Genomic DNA, 13,735 nt, shown 5'->3' with positions numbered 1-13,735 from the left:
TTGGGAAAGCAAATGTTATACTCAATCACTTAACGGGTTTCTTTTACTTGTTCTTTATAAAACCATGCTGACGGTTAGTAAATCAATTTTACCCTCTAGGTCTGCTTTCCCCAACCTAGTGCCTTCTAGATGTTGGTTTACAGTTTTTGAGTTTTAGATGGACGTTGCAGTGGAAAATATAGAGGGATCTACATTGGGAAAGGCTTCTCTCTAGGTGCTTACAAATTGGTTTTATTACTTTCTTATTACTTTATTACTTATTAATTCTACCCAGGAAGGTATTGGAATATCTTAGTATTACTTCAGTGGTTAAACATTGTTTCTGTGGAATACAATTTAACAGCAAAAATGTTTGAAATTTCATTTTAATCCCATTGCTAATTAAGCTTGTTCCTTGCAGCAACTGTTCCTGGATATTTTGAGTTTACACAGAACTGATTCAAAGTTGTTTACTGTGTTTCCAGCACAAGCTCCTAAGGGGAGTGGGTATTGATAATGGCGAGTGGATTATATGTTGAGTCTTGCTTCTGGAGGGGCATCAAGGATTCTAAATAAATTCCACCTACTCCTTTTACATATACAAGCAAAACTGTTGAATAAGAAAATATGGATGTTTGCTATCTCTTTATACAGTCTAAATTTTGCAATCTCTGACCATTGATGAGCACTTGACAAGAAAAATCATAATTTGATGGATAATTTGAGGACAGCAATACTAATTTCAGGAATGGTGCCTTGGAACTGAGCAAAGGGTATTCTTCCCTTCTGAGTTAAAGTTTACTTTTTAATTAAATGTTGGCTTATGTTTTTCTTCAAATATACCCCTTCAGCCTCCAGGTGATTTCTGCAAAGATAGCAAGTACCACTGGAGGCAAACAGCAATTCTGTACAGGGTTATTTGCTTTGGGGTGCCACCTGAGAATTCCTCACAGGTAAGAAGGATATGAGTCCACTCCCAACAGACACTCTTAAACTCTTAGTTTAGATGATTTATAACATTAATAGGAAAACATGTTGCCCTCCAGATATTGTCGAGACTCCAGCTCTCATCAACACTAGCTAGCATGGCCAATAGGGATTGTGGGAGTTGTTGTCCAGCAATATATAGAGGGCAACAAGTTAGAAACCATGTGTGCTTAACATCTCTCTATTAATCTGGATTTTCCTTTTAAGAATGTTGTTTCAAAGATCAAGTTCCCACTCTTAAGTTATTCAGACTTCCCTCTTTGGGGACTTCTGCATCACAGCCTATCTTCTTCTTTGGTGATCATTTGTAGCCGAGTAAGATTGTTTTCCATAAACACAGTTTTAACAATGAGTCCGTAAGTGACTGGAGGCCAATTCTGGATCCACACGTCCTTAATCCCATTTTAAATGTAAACAGGTGGCACGATGGGTCAGTGTGTCTGGCTCATAACCCAAAGGCTGGTGGCCTGAGCCCACCCCAGGGACAGCTGTGGGCAGGATTCCTGCATTGATATGGGGGGGGGGGGGGAGGTTGGACTAGATGGGTTGTGTTGTATATACTGTAGGGTATATAAAGATGAAATGAGACCCAAGGGAAGAAAGTAAGTCAGATTGTCCAGCTGAAATGTAAAACGAAGGGTATAAAAGATAGGGCTTCCTTTTGTTCTAGGTCCCCACTCTGCTCGCTGCACATGAGCCAGGGATCCTGTTGCAACAGCTCTCTGTCCATTTGAATAAAGATCAAGCTTACTAGCTGCTTTGCTTCTCAATATTCTCTGGTTGGCCTCTGTTATTTTCTCCTACCGATTGAGAACCTACAAAGGACTCTGCAAGGGCTCTTATGTACCCATAAGGGAATAAAGCCAGATTTTGTTTATAACAGCACTTTTACAAGACTTCCACCCCCCACCCCCTCACTGCTATCTCTTGCGCTGAAGTTTTGTGTGTGTAGTAAAGGTAAAGGGACCCCTGACCATTAGGTCCAGTCGTGACCGACTCTGGGGTTGCACGCTCATCTCGCATTATTGGCCGAGGGAGCCGGCGTATAGCTTCCAGGTCATGTGGCCAGCATGACAAAGCCACTTCTGGCAAACCAGAGCAGCACATGGAAACACCGTTTACCTTCCCGCTGTAGCAGTTCCTATTTATCTACTTGCATTTTGACGTGCTTTCGAACTGCTAGGTTGGCAGGAGCTGGGACCAAGCAACGGGAGCTCACCCCGTCACAGGGATTCGAACCGCCGACCTTCTGATCAGCAAGCCCTAGGCTCAGTGGTTTAACCACAGCGCCACCTGGGTCCACCTGCGCCACCTGGTGTGTGTAGTATTGCAGTCTAAATTTTACTTCTCATTCTACCAATTTCTGTCTCGGATGTAATTTTTGCCGATCTGCCCTTCTAATGGAGTAAGGTACAATTGGTGTTGTGCCTTGCATTCACAGCACAGTGGACTATAGGAACTAGTATTTTGTAAATGGTCACAGTAGGCCTAAATAGGTGACTATGGACTAGGTGGGCAGCATCAGTCATAGTCTTCAAAGCAACTGAACAACAAAACCTTGTTGGGTCATTCAATTGTAATGGCCTTTGGGGACATGCAATAAAGCTGTGACTGTGAGTGACCTGCCAGAATCGTCTTTCTTCTGCAAAAACACCAAAAAAAATTACATTATTACAAACTACTACTTAAATAATTGTAAAACATGAGTCAGAATCTTAGGTATGAATTATCTTTTTTAATCACTGTGCAACTGTGGCTATTTAAATCATGCTATTTAAATACTGCTTTCAGAAACTATGAGTCTTGTTTTCTTTGCCCAATATACCAAACATCAAGTATGTTCCAAGAAGCCTAAGTATATGTGGTATTGTACTGGTCTGCATAATTCCGTGATTTTGCTTTTATATGCTAGCTTATTGGTTGGGAAAGAAATGTTACTTGCTTAGAATTTTGCCGTAATATGATGCCATGGTGGTTAGCTATCAGATATTTTTCCAAATAATATTGGGCCTACTTTCCTTTTAAAGGGCAGAGCATCCAAGAAATTCTGGTTTTATTTTTCTTCCACATTTGCTACCATAGCCTCCACTGCATTCCAGTCAAGCTTGCTGAGGATGCTGCTAGTACTTTCAGACACACTGTCCAAGTTATTAAGGCTGGCAATGGAGCAAGCATCTTCAAGAGGCAAAGACTCCTGTGGAGATATAAAAGGTCATCAATGACAGGAGTGTGTGTGAGATAGAGCTTAGCTAGCCAGACTAAGCTCCCCAAAGTGCTTTCTCCACCAACTAGATACTTACACCTACAAGGATTGATGCTCTAAAAGCACTTGGCATGCTTGGCCACCAACTGCCAGGATCTCATTCCCCCCTCTCCTCCCTTGCTCTGACTTATAGTCTACCAAATTCCATATTTCCTCTCAGAGGGTGGTCTAACATTCAAGATAGCCACTCCTTTGGAGCAGCAGCCAGGTCCTGCTTTAACAGCAGGAGAATAATTATCGTGCCTGCCCAGCATTGCTGTCCATAATGCCAGCAAAGAAGACCTTATTTGGAGTTTCTGTGAGCTCACTCTATTTCAGCATCTCTTCCCCCTCTCCCAGAAACCCAGCAGGGACAGTAGGGTGTGTTTGTCCTATGCTGCCATGATCCCCACCACCACTGGCTTGGGCTGGCACCTTCCCCCAGTTATCAGGTCTGCACTTTTAGCCGGCAGTGTCTTCTGATTATTTCATCCTCAAAACAGTAGCAGCTGGTGCCTGCCCCAGAATCGCTTCATGTATAATCAGCCTGCAGCTCTGAGCTCCCCTGTACACCACACTGGGGCAATGAATGATTCTTTGGTTTACTTCTTGGGTGCATTTGCATAGAAAAGAGGATTAAAATAAAGTGACTGTCCCAAATATGCAGAATGAGTAATGGCTAATTATGTTTCCACCCTTGCCTTGAAATGAGAATTGGAATCGCCATACAGTATCCGCTGGATCTCATCAGGAATGCTCCAAACACTCATGGTGTCGTCTTCACTCTCCACATTTGTGCGAGTTGTTGTGTCAGTGTCTTGCAACTTTCTTTGCTCATCAGAAGCTTGAAGAGAGAGAGAGCACATTCTTTATTTGCAAGTATTTCTTTGCTTCAGTTATCTCTTGTTAATCAGTGTTCTGGACCTAAATTCTGCAACCTTTATCTCCCTCGCTCCCAAAGTCAGATTTGCTAGCGGTTTCCACCTGTCCTAGAATATCTAATATGGGCTACTGAGCCCTCTTGTTCTACCCAATCAATTATAACTGTCTTAGAGTCATCCCTGCCATGGTACACTTTGGGGCCTACTGTTCTCTGCTTATAGTTCCAAGTTCACAGAAGAGAGATGCAGGAAAATGAATCTGTTACAAATGGAAGGAATAAAGATCCTGTAATCAGTGCATGCAGTATTACAACTTTCCCCTCAACCGCTTACTATTTGAAGTAAGATGCGCTCCAAAGCGATGCAATATAAACTTCTCAACACAGCAAACTTTACTGTATTGAACAAAGTCAAAAGCCCTCAATCTAGAATCAAGGGACTGCAGCACAAAGCTCCCATAGCCTCCTCCATTATGTTGGTCTTGACAGTGATGCCCACTGGACATGCCACTAAATGGTGTAATTACCAAGTACAAATTTGGCTACTTTGTTATGTTGAAATGGTATTCATCTTAAACATCATTATTTTCCTCAAAGGCTCAGAAGGTTCTGCATAAGCACAAAAAGTGCTTTTGAATTTATTTATTGTTACACCAAGTTCAAGACCCTATTTACAACTTACACAGCTAGTCAAATACACCAAACATTTTTAAAGCTCCTTTAACTATTGGGCAAGCTCACTTGCATTTCCAAGTATTGGGGAAGCTGCCCAGATCAAGGTCTGGAAAGGTCCCCTACTCCAGCAAACAGGATTGGTAAAGACTTTTCATTATCCAGCTCTTAGTTAAACCCCTAACCTATGTATTTTGGACTTTTTAAGCTTATGAGAAGACGAAAAACTTTCCTCCCAGAAGTTTCAGTGTTCGCTGCAGGAAAGTAGAGATCACCAATGAACAGTGCAAGAACTGGTCCAAAACAAACCTTGGCTTCTGAAGTCAAGCCTGTGACTTGACCACTGCTGTGGGTGCCTTCTGCTTTTCCACCGCATCTCCCCTTGATGGGATTCTGGTCTCTTTCTTCTGTAAGGACTTTGGCATAGTCGGCCTTGAGCAGAAGAGGCACAAAATACCCAATTTATGGATCAGGAAATGGAACGTACAACTATATAAGCCCCCCCCCCCAAAAAAAAACCCACAAAAAAAGTTCAGTGCAATCTGGGCATTGTGGCCATCTCATTTCCATTCTTACCTTTTCTTGGAGTTATGCCACATGACAGGCTGGAAAAGGATCTCGTCTGACTCAAACTAACTTTGGAAGCAGCCTTCCTCCTTGCAGCGTTGCAACTTCTACAAGGGATATACCACATTTCTATCATAGCAATACTGGTTTCAGAAATAATATAAAAAAGTGCATAAAACTGCTTCTCATGACATTAGCAGGGTCCATGCTGGGGCTAATCATGTAACATTACAATACCATTGTGTCTGTAATGACAACCATGTGCCACTGCAGTGTTCAGATGGTTCACTTTTGCAATGAGGAGTTGGCATAAAGCAAATTCCCAACTACTGAGAAAACTATATCAAACTATTTGGCTTTCTATGCAAGTATTATCTACAACAAAGAACTGATTCCATCATCTTACCAATTCAACTTGAGATGACAGGGATTGAACCTGGGATCTTTACATATAAAGTAGATCCTCTACCACTACATTAGGTTCCCTTTTTGCTGTTAGCACTAGAAGTAGCACAGATATCCACAACAATCTCCATAGCCTGAAGAGCAAACTACATGTTATATTAACATGCATATTTGCGTGTGTGCATTTAAATCTAGCCATCCATGCTGCAGTCCTGACTCAGATGGTGGGGGAAGCAGCAGCGAATATTTTTGTCTGTTGCACTCAATTGGTTTTACTTCTGGGGAAATTGAAGATATTGGGGAGCCTATATACTTTACCCTCCGGCAGAAGCAATATGTGCTCTCTTGAAATCATGAGGTGATCTTGTTTTAGATAGTGATTCAAAGTCGCTTGAAGGAAGTTGCACAGTGTCGGACAACAGCTCATGCATCAGAGTGAGAGCTTCAGAGACTCTAATGTTATGATGCTCAGAAAACATGGCTCTGAAGGGAGTAACAACAAGATGCCTATTATTACAAGTCTTGTTTCTTTACTGACATTTCGTCTAGTTTAAAGAAAACAAACCCTGTCTAACCTTCAGGGGAAAGCAGAGAGGGATCAAAATTCATATATGGGCCTTAAGTTGTACAACCCTGCTGTATAACTTCCCCAGAGAAATAGGACAGACACCAATATACAACTTTTAGATGTATCATCTTTCCCCCTTTTTTGAGTCAGCGTTTTCTGCCCAAGGCCTATTTTTCAGCAAATCATCAGGGCTGGAATTTCATATCCAGGTCTAAGACAATTATCCTTATGTAGAATTGCTTCATTTGATCTAATTTCCAGGCAGGTATCTGAAAGGTCTATATGGAGAAATCCTAAGTTCCCACCCCCTCACCAACAGGGCTTTACAGGGTGACAGGGTATCATCACAGTTGGGCCCAATGCTGTCATGTGACAGCAACAGGACCACCTTAGGATCCAGCAGCCAGTGGCATTTCTGCCCATCGACGCATACAGTGAGTGGGCAGAAGGGGAGCTCCATGCCAACAGAGTGACAGCTGGTGGCTGCTGGGAAGCTACAGCGGCCATCAAGGCTGACAGACACCTCAGCCTGATCCAAACTCCATCCCCTGCCCAGGGTAAAGGGATTGGCAGTCACATACACCAGAACAAAATTAATGGAAAGGCTGGAATGGTACTGAGCGATAACTTACTTATCTTTTTCACATTTCTTTTTCTGCTGTAATTTAATATTCTGTGTTGTGATTCCAAGTGGCTATATAAGAAAGGCAAACAGTTACTAAAATTATCTTCTCTTTCCAATCTTCATAATTGGCTACACATTCCAATCTTCATAATTGGCTACAGAGCTAGGATTTTGGAACTGTGCCCAAATGGAAAAGTGAGGTGTGGCCACTCGACAAATAAAAACTATTCAACTGGTTGCCTCTGAACATTTCAAGCCAATAAACATGGTCCACAACTATACTTTCAACTGACACAACCTATGAGAATTTTCAGTCAACTGCTGGGGTGGGGGTGACTGAATGGGTTAGAGGTCTGGTAAATGCATCTTTGCATGATGGAGTGAGTGGTGTCTGCTGCCCTTACAGAATCACAGAATTGCAGTGGTCATCTAGTCTAAAGCCTTGCATAGACAACCCCCTCTCCCAAATTTGGTTACATGTTCCCTGTCTTTCTTGGGCTGTAGGAGAAGCTAACCTATACTCAATGCACTGTTCACTCCAACCAGAAAATGAATGAATGGAATGTGTGAAGGACAAAGAGAAAAGAGTGTCTGTACTCATTTTTGCTTTAGCCTCACCCACTACTGGTATGTTAGGCCACCCCTGGATTAAAGAATCAGGCTATGTGATCAACTTCTCATATTTTATCCCACAACCTAAATAAGCTTTGATCATTTCTGTATCTGAACCAGCACCAAATGGATCCAGCTAATTTTAAAGCTGTAACAGATTGTACAGAAGAATGTAGAATTTGCAGCGAAAGCTGATGAGGACATTCATATTTGAGAACGATGTCTTAACACATTTTAAAAATGCTTTTCTACATTGAATTATTTCAGCCACATGATCACAATACAATGTAACTAGTCTTACCATTTCTCTTCTAAAATGAAATGGATTGTGTTCTTTTGCCCTTTGTTCAGCCACCGTTTGCAGATACTCAGCTAGCCTTTCCTTTCGCTTTCTTTTCATCCAAGTGTGTAACTCTTTTCTCTCTTTTTCTGTTTTATGTGAATGCCCACTCGCTACACTGGAGAGGCTGGAATACAGCACAAAACTCAGACATAATTAACACATACTTCAAATAATTAGATGAAATAACATTTAAAAGCATGTAAAAGTAGCATAGCAATATATAATATAACATTATATAAAATATAATATAACATTATATTATATATGTCTGTTTTGATCTCAAAGCACTACAAAGTTTCCAAAAAATATCAAGTGCATAGAAAACAAAGGTTAGTCCATAACTAGAATTGGATTTGGACCTCTCTCAAGGTAACACTAATAACAGACGTATATCACAAATCTCAGTAAAGGTTCAGCTGTAATTTACTTACTGCCTGCTTTCCAGTAAGCTCAAGGTGGCATACATGGTTCTACCCTATAAGGTAGGTTAGATTGATAGATAATGACAGGTCCAAATTCACCCAGTGAACTTTATGGCTGAGTGGAGATTTGAACCTTGATTTTCCAACCACTCTACCACAATGTTACAGGTTATGTAGCAATTACCTGGAAAATTTTTTTGCTTGTGTTTCTGTGAGACCCAGCTCCGAAGCAGAAATACCACCCTCAAGTAGAAGATCAGCAATGATGTCAGAAACACCACTCAAGCCAGTGATCTGCAGAGGATCTTCTGAAAAACTATTTTTAAAAAGCAATTACATTACTGCAAATAGGAAAAACATACCACTTCTAGAAAAAACCAGGGAGTCAAATTTGATGATACATTAAATGTATAATTGCAATTTCATACCTTTACTTAAACAAACAAAAAGGCATCTGTGGATACTTTCAATCTGGATCAGGACTTTGGGTGGGCAGGTGTTTTTTAATCCTTCCTCCCAAAGGCTATTTCCCCAATTCCAGTTCTCCAGACAAAACTATTTCAATGAAATATTTTCTCATACATACCTCTTATCCAGTTCTTCTGATCTAACATTAATATCTGCAAAAAGAAACAGAATTTATTGACAGCATAGATTGCAGAAAAGAAATGCTCCATAAGATACAACCAACATGGGACACTGTACAAATACATTAGGACAGAAACAGGAAAAGTGTGACCCTGTAAATGCTGTTGGATGCTAATTCCTGTCAACCTAATGTCAGGGATCTTGGGAGTTGCAGCGTTTGGATTTGTTAATTAGTCATCACCTTTGTATTAGACAGCTTTACATTATTCAGGACAACTACCAAGTTTAGTGTTAAAACCATAGCATAAATATCACTAAAAAGGGACTGTTACTTAGAGGACACTACTCTAAAATAAACCATTTAAGCACTGCCACTATTTTTTGGCAGCCCACATAATTAAAAAGCCTGTCATTTCAAACGCCTGTCATTTGATGATGAACAGAGCAATCCTACAGACTTTTGTGACCCTCCAATCATGTTTCACCAGGACTCAACCATCCATCTGTGGTACAATGCCATTAAAAATCTCTTTTTCATGCAACACTCTCGTGCCAAGTCTTTGTGTAGGAACAAAGACTGTGTAAGGAACACTGTAATGAAGACTGGGCACCTCATATGGGGGATTATGGAGGAGTAAGTATCATATTCTGCCCTTTAATATGCAAAGATCAGAGGAAGCAGAATGCAGAACAGAGGTAACAACATAGGAAAGAATAATTTCCCAACCAGGCTCAGCTTTTATCTATCATCTTGCACAGGTCCGTGACACTTTCCTCAAATATGTCTGAATGAAATGGCAAAGTCATAAATGTTATGGAAGCAGAACTATTCCACATATCATGATGAAATGTGGCTACTATACAAATAATGCTAACTAAAAAGAATAAGCAGCATGATTATAGAATAATCAACAAGTAGGGAATGGTACCAGAAGATGACTTTTTGATTCTGGGAAGATTAGAAGCTGATGCTGAAGGAGAAGCAGAGGGCGTTTGCAAAGCAATGTAGTTAGTTTGAAATGATTCCGTTCCTAAACTCCTTTCCTCCTCTGTATAATTCTCCACAATCACACAGGTTGGATAATGCTCTGTTTCAACAAAAGGATAATTGAAACCAAATGATGCACATTGATTTGAGAAGCAATAAAACACATTTTTACAATATGTTCAGAGGAGCAGCTGTGTGAATCTCTTGTAGCAAAACCAGGAAAGGGTCTTGTGACACTTATAAGACTTTTAAAAAATAAAAATCCAGTGTTAATCATGCTCAGAGCTTACCCATTGAACTCAATGGACTTAAGTCTATTAAATTTACATAGGTCTGCTCTGTGTGACTTAGGGTATTATCCAACTACCAAGTTCATTATGGGCATAAGCTTTTGTTGGCGGCAGTCTCATTCAGATGCATGAAATGAACCAAGGTCTTGAAGGTATCATAAGACACTTCTTTATTTTTGCAAAATACATTTGTATTTTGCAAAATACATTTAATACATTTGTATTATTTTACCCTTTCCCAATGCTCCCTACACTGTTTTATTCATTTCAAAATATTTTATCCAGCAAAACCTCTCTCCATCCATCTCATCCTCACAAACTCCTACCATTCTCACCCCAAGCCCACATCCCTTCCACTCAACTTTCCATAGATCAGCCAGCAAAATCAACAAGACCCACCTTCTTTGGAAACTTTAACACTTGGGGCAAAGAATGAGATGTCATCCTCTCCTGTACCTACATCTTCTACAGTGTCCACAACCTAAAAAATGGAGAGAGATAACAAAGCCACACTTTAAACATAAATATCTCTCCAATCTTTAACACAGGCACAAAAAAGTTTTGAGCAGAAGGAAGTATATAAGGCATAAACCTACCAGTTTAGTACTGCTAAATTCTTTTTCTATTCTTTCTGCCACGTTCTCTAGGGCCAGTAGCTGCCTATCCATTTCCTGTAGCTTGGCAGAAATGTGCTGTCTGCTCATTTTTTTGGCTAATGGTCCTGTGGAGGAAGCAGTGCTGAAATCCTCGTTCAGGAGGTTCAATGTTAGACGATCACCAGGAATCTCTGTCTCTATTGGCTTGGGTGGCGCTTGTGGTGATTCAGGTTGAAGATCTCCTTTGAATCAAAAAAGTGGGGAAAATGCTTTTCCATTAACTGCTCGAAACAATATACAACAATGAATGCTACAGCTTTGCAGGAAGAACTTAAAATGTGTTATGAAGGGGTGCACATTCTCAGAGGAATTGTTCAATTAACAATATCAAAAAGGAACCAGTTTTAAAAGTGAATATTTTGAAATAAAATGAAAATTGTTCACCTTCTGTCTCAAATTCTTCGGGTGGAATTGTATTGGTAACAGATGCTGCCATGTGATGCAATTTTGCAGAAGCTGGGAATTCAAACTTCACAGGCTGAGTGGCAATGTGTTTTGGAACAGACTCAGAAATATCTGGCAAGTTTTTCAGAAGATCACCATCATCATCTTCTATATCAATCACATTGATAAACTTTCGTCCAGTCTAAACCACATCAAGAAGATAAAAATGAAATTATTAAATGAAATTAGTGAACTACTCCCCCTTCAGTGGATGCATGAATATAACACACATGTTGTATATATGTACTGCTGCACCATCAGCACATATTTCTCATAACTTACCAAATCAGATGGAATATCAGATGAGGATTGTAAACACACATTTCCTGATTCAGCAGGGAAAGTAAGGTTCAAGTACACATCTGGTGGCAATGCCTGGGGAACACTTGCAGGTAAAAGCTCTGTGTGAAGAAAAAGAAATGGTCAAGTCATCATGGGCAGTAAATATCCAGGAATGCTGGAAAATATATTTGGACACAGTAGCAATAGGACTGATAAGAACATTGAAAACCTGAATATGCTATGACAGTAAGGTATTTTCCTCCTGTGCCCAGCAGTGGGGGTTAGTTACTATATTGTCTTCCGCATGCCACTGGGCATGCTGGCTCAGGCTGATGGAAGCTGGAGTCCAACAACACATGGAGAGCCACAGGTTCCCCTTCCCTGTACTACAAGTGGGAATAAGCCTCATGCATCTCCCCCAGAGAGGGATTCTGGCAGAGTTTACTTGACTGATGGTGCTCATTTCCATCAGAAAAACTTTAGTTTTTCAAGGGCACTAGATGCAGCAAATGCATCATTGGATCGCTCGGTAATTCTTCCTTTTTTTGGTTAAAAGCAACCACAGAGGACCTGTGATTTTGTTTGGAGCAGCAGCCCTAGGGGAGTGGGTTAACCCTTTACCTATCAAGGCAAATACAATGGTACCTCGGTTTAAGAACAGCCCTGTTTACGAGCTATTCGGTTTACAAACTCTGCAAAACCGGAAGTAGTGTCCCAATTTGCGAACTTTACCTCGGTCTAAGTACAGAATCCAAACAGTGGAAGCGCATTTCAGAACGGATTTCAGGAACGGATTAAGTTCTTAAACTGAGATACCACTGTAACTGCTTTCAAAGGGAGAAAAGACTGCTTTCAAAGACAGAGAAAATTAAATCGGAAAGTTAACCCTTCTTCTCCACAAGCACGTTCTCAGCAGAAAACAACATGATGTGTGATGGGGAGTCCATTCGCTCTTAATCATCTATATATATACCATATAAATGTAAAAAGAGCATGTGGGTGTGTGTCCACTTTTCACCGAAACCGCTTGACCAATTGCGTCCAAATTCAGACACAACGTCCCATGCGAAGGATCTTAGAAAGTTTTCAAAGACAGATGTCACACCTCCGCCAGGTAAAACCCCCCAAAAACCCTGTTCCAGAACGCACCACTCAACCAAAAGTGCATGCTGGGAAAAGAACCAGGTTGCAAACTAGTGCCCTCTAGCGGCAGCTACACTGGTACTACACCTATAGAACCTTCCCTTTCAACAGCACCTCAGCTGTTTACATACTAGGCCGAAGCCTTTACAGACTAGGCTGAATGGATGTACTGACTCGCCTGGGTTGGGATTGGGGGAGGAGGGGACGGGATATGTCAGGACACGGTGGGGCCAGTCACAGGGATGACCCGGGGGTGGGGGGAAGAGGGGGTGTGATACATCATGGGATGGGACAGGCTGGGGCGAATCACAGGGAAAACCCGGGGTGGGGGTAGGAGGGGGTGGGATACGTCATGGATCAACACAGGGTGGTGGCAGTCACAGGGATTAGCCACGGCAATGCGTGGCAGGGCCAGCTAGTAACATATGAAATACAAATACAAAATTTGCTCATGTTTTTTTCTAAGGTCTTCACAGAATGCAAAGACTAAATATTAACTTCTTAGCTATCTTTGAAAAACAAATGACAATAAAAGAGGGTACGTACCGGTAAGTGAAAAATATGGCTCATCAACATTTTTTGCCAATAAAAATCAACATGAACTTTATGTCCATATTAACTTGGGGGGGGGGAGACAGTCTCATACTATAGTCATATATGGATATATATGGATTCTAAATCAGTAAAATGAAGTTTCTTTTCTAAAGAAGATACAATCTGCACATATAAAAAATCAACATGGACAGACTGATGGCACACCTGCTATAGATGCAGATGCAGAAGCAGGAGTGATTGGTTGATTTTTACCAGATTCAAAAACGATTTCTTCTGAGATGGTTCGCATATCCTCACAAGGTTTAACAACTTGATTGATAAAATAAAGAAAAGTCAAGATGAATCAATAGCAGGAAAGCACATTCTATTCTTTATTAAAATACAGGGATTTCTAAGAATATTTTGAATAATTTGGCCTTAGGAGAGCAAGTGAATTACTTGAGGATTAAGATAAAAAGAAATTAAAGATAAATTTAAAGATACCTGG

The 13,735-nt window shown here is 40.7% G+C and overlaps 1 protein-coding gene across 10 annotated transcripts in view; it reads right to left on the bottom strand.

Annotated features, from left to right (window-relative positions):
• Window positions 1-2,364: 2,364 nt before the first annotated feature.
• CPLANE1 (ciliogenesis and planar polarity effector complex subunit 1) overlaps window positions 2,365-13,735 on the bottom strand; it is a 57,264-nt gene continuing 45,893 nt past the window's right edge. For 3 of the 10 annotated variants that reach the window (XM_035100551.2, XM_035100550.2, XM_035100555.2), the window contains 15 exons: window positions 13,453-13,557; window positions 11,551-11,669; window positions 11,209-11,410; window positions 10,765-11,006; window positions 10,568-10,649; window positions 9,820-9,978; window positions 8,889-8,922; window positions 8,487-8,618; window positions 7,839-8,004; window positions 6,933-6,994; window positions 6,051-6,215; window positions 5,337-5,434; window positions 5,070-5,192; window positions 3,910-4,052; window positions 2,446-3,160 (listed from right to left, as the gene is read on the bottom strand). In XM_035100551.2, coding sequence (XP_034956442.2) covers window positions 3,020-3,160; window positions 3,910-4,052; window positions 5,070-5,192; window positions 5,337-5,434; window positions 6,051-6,215; window positions 6,933-6,994; window positions 7,839-8,004; window positions 8,487-8,618; window positions 8,889-8,922; window positions 9,820-9,978; window positions 10,568-10,649; window positions 10,765-11,006; window positions 11,209-11,410; window positions 11,551-11,669; window positions 13,453-13,557 — 1,973 coding nt within the window. In that variant the 3' untranslated portion in view covers window positions 2,446-3,019. Of the gene's footprint in view, window positions 3,161-3,909; window positions 4,053-5,069; window positions 5,193-5,336; window positions 5,435-6,050; window positions 6,216-6,932; window positions 6,995-7,838; window positions 8,005-8,486; window positions 8,619-8,888; window positions 8,923-9,819; window positions 9,979-10,567; window positions 10,650-10,764; window positions 11,007-11,208; window positions 11,411-11,550; window positions 11,670-13,452; window positions 13,558-13,735 lie in introns of all 10 variants that reach the window. The other 7 variants (XM_060280319.1, XM_035100558.2, XM_035100552.2 and 4 more) reach the window with 6 other exon arrangements.

The sequence above is a fragment of the Zootoca vivipara genome, chromosome 11, assembly GCF_963506605.1.
Source record: "Zootoca vivipara chromosome 11, rZooViv1.1, whole genome shotgun sequence".
Lineage (NCBI taxonomy): Eukaryota > Metazoa > Chordata > Lepidosauria > Squamata > Lacertidae > Zootoca > Zootoca vivipara.
Note: the sequence above shows the minus strand (reverse complement) of the source record. Positions and strands in the feature narration are given on the sequence as shown.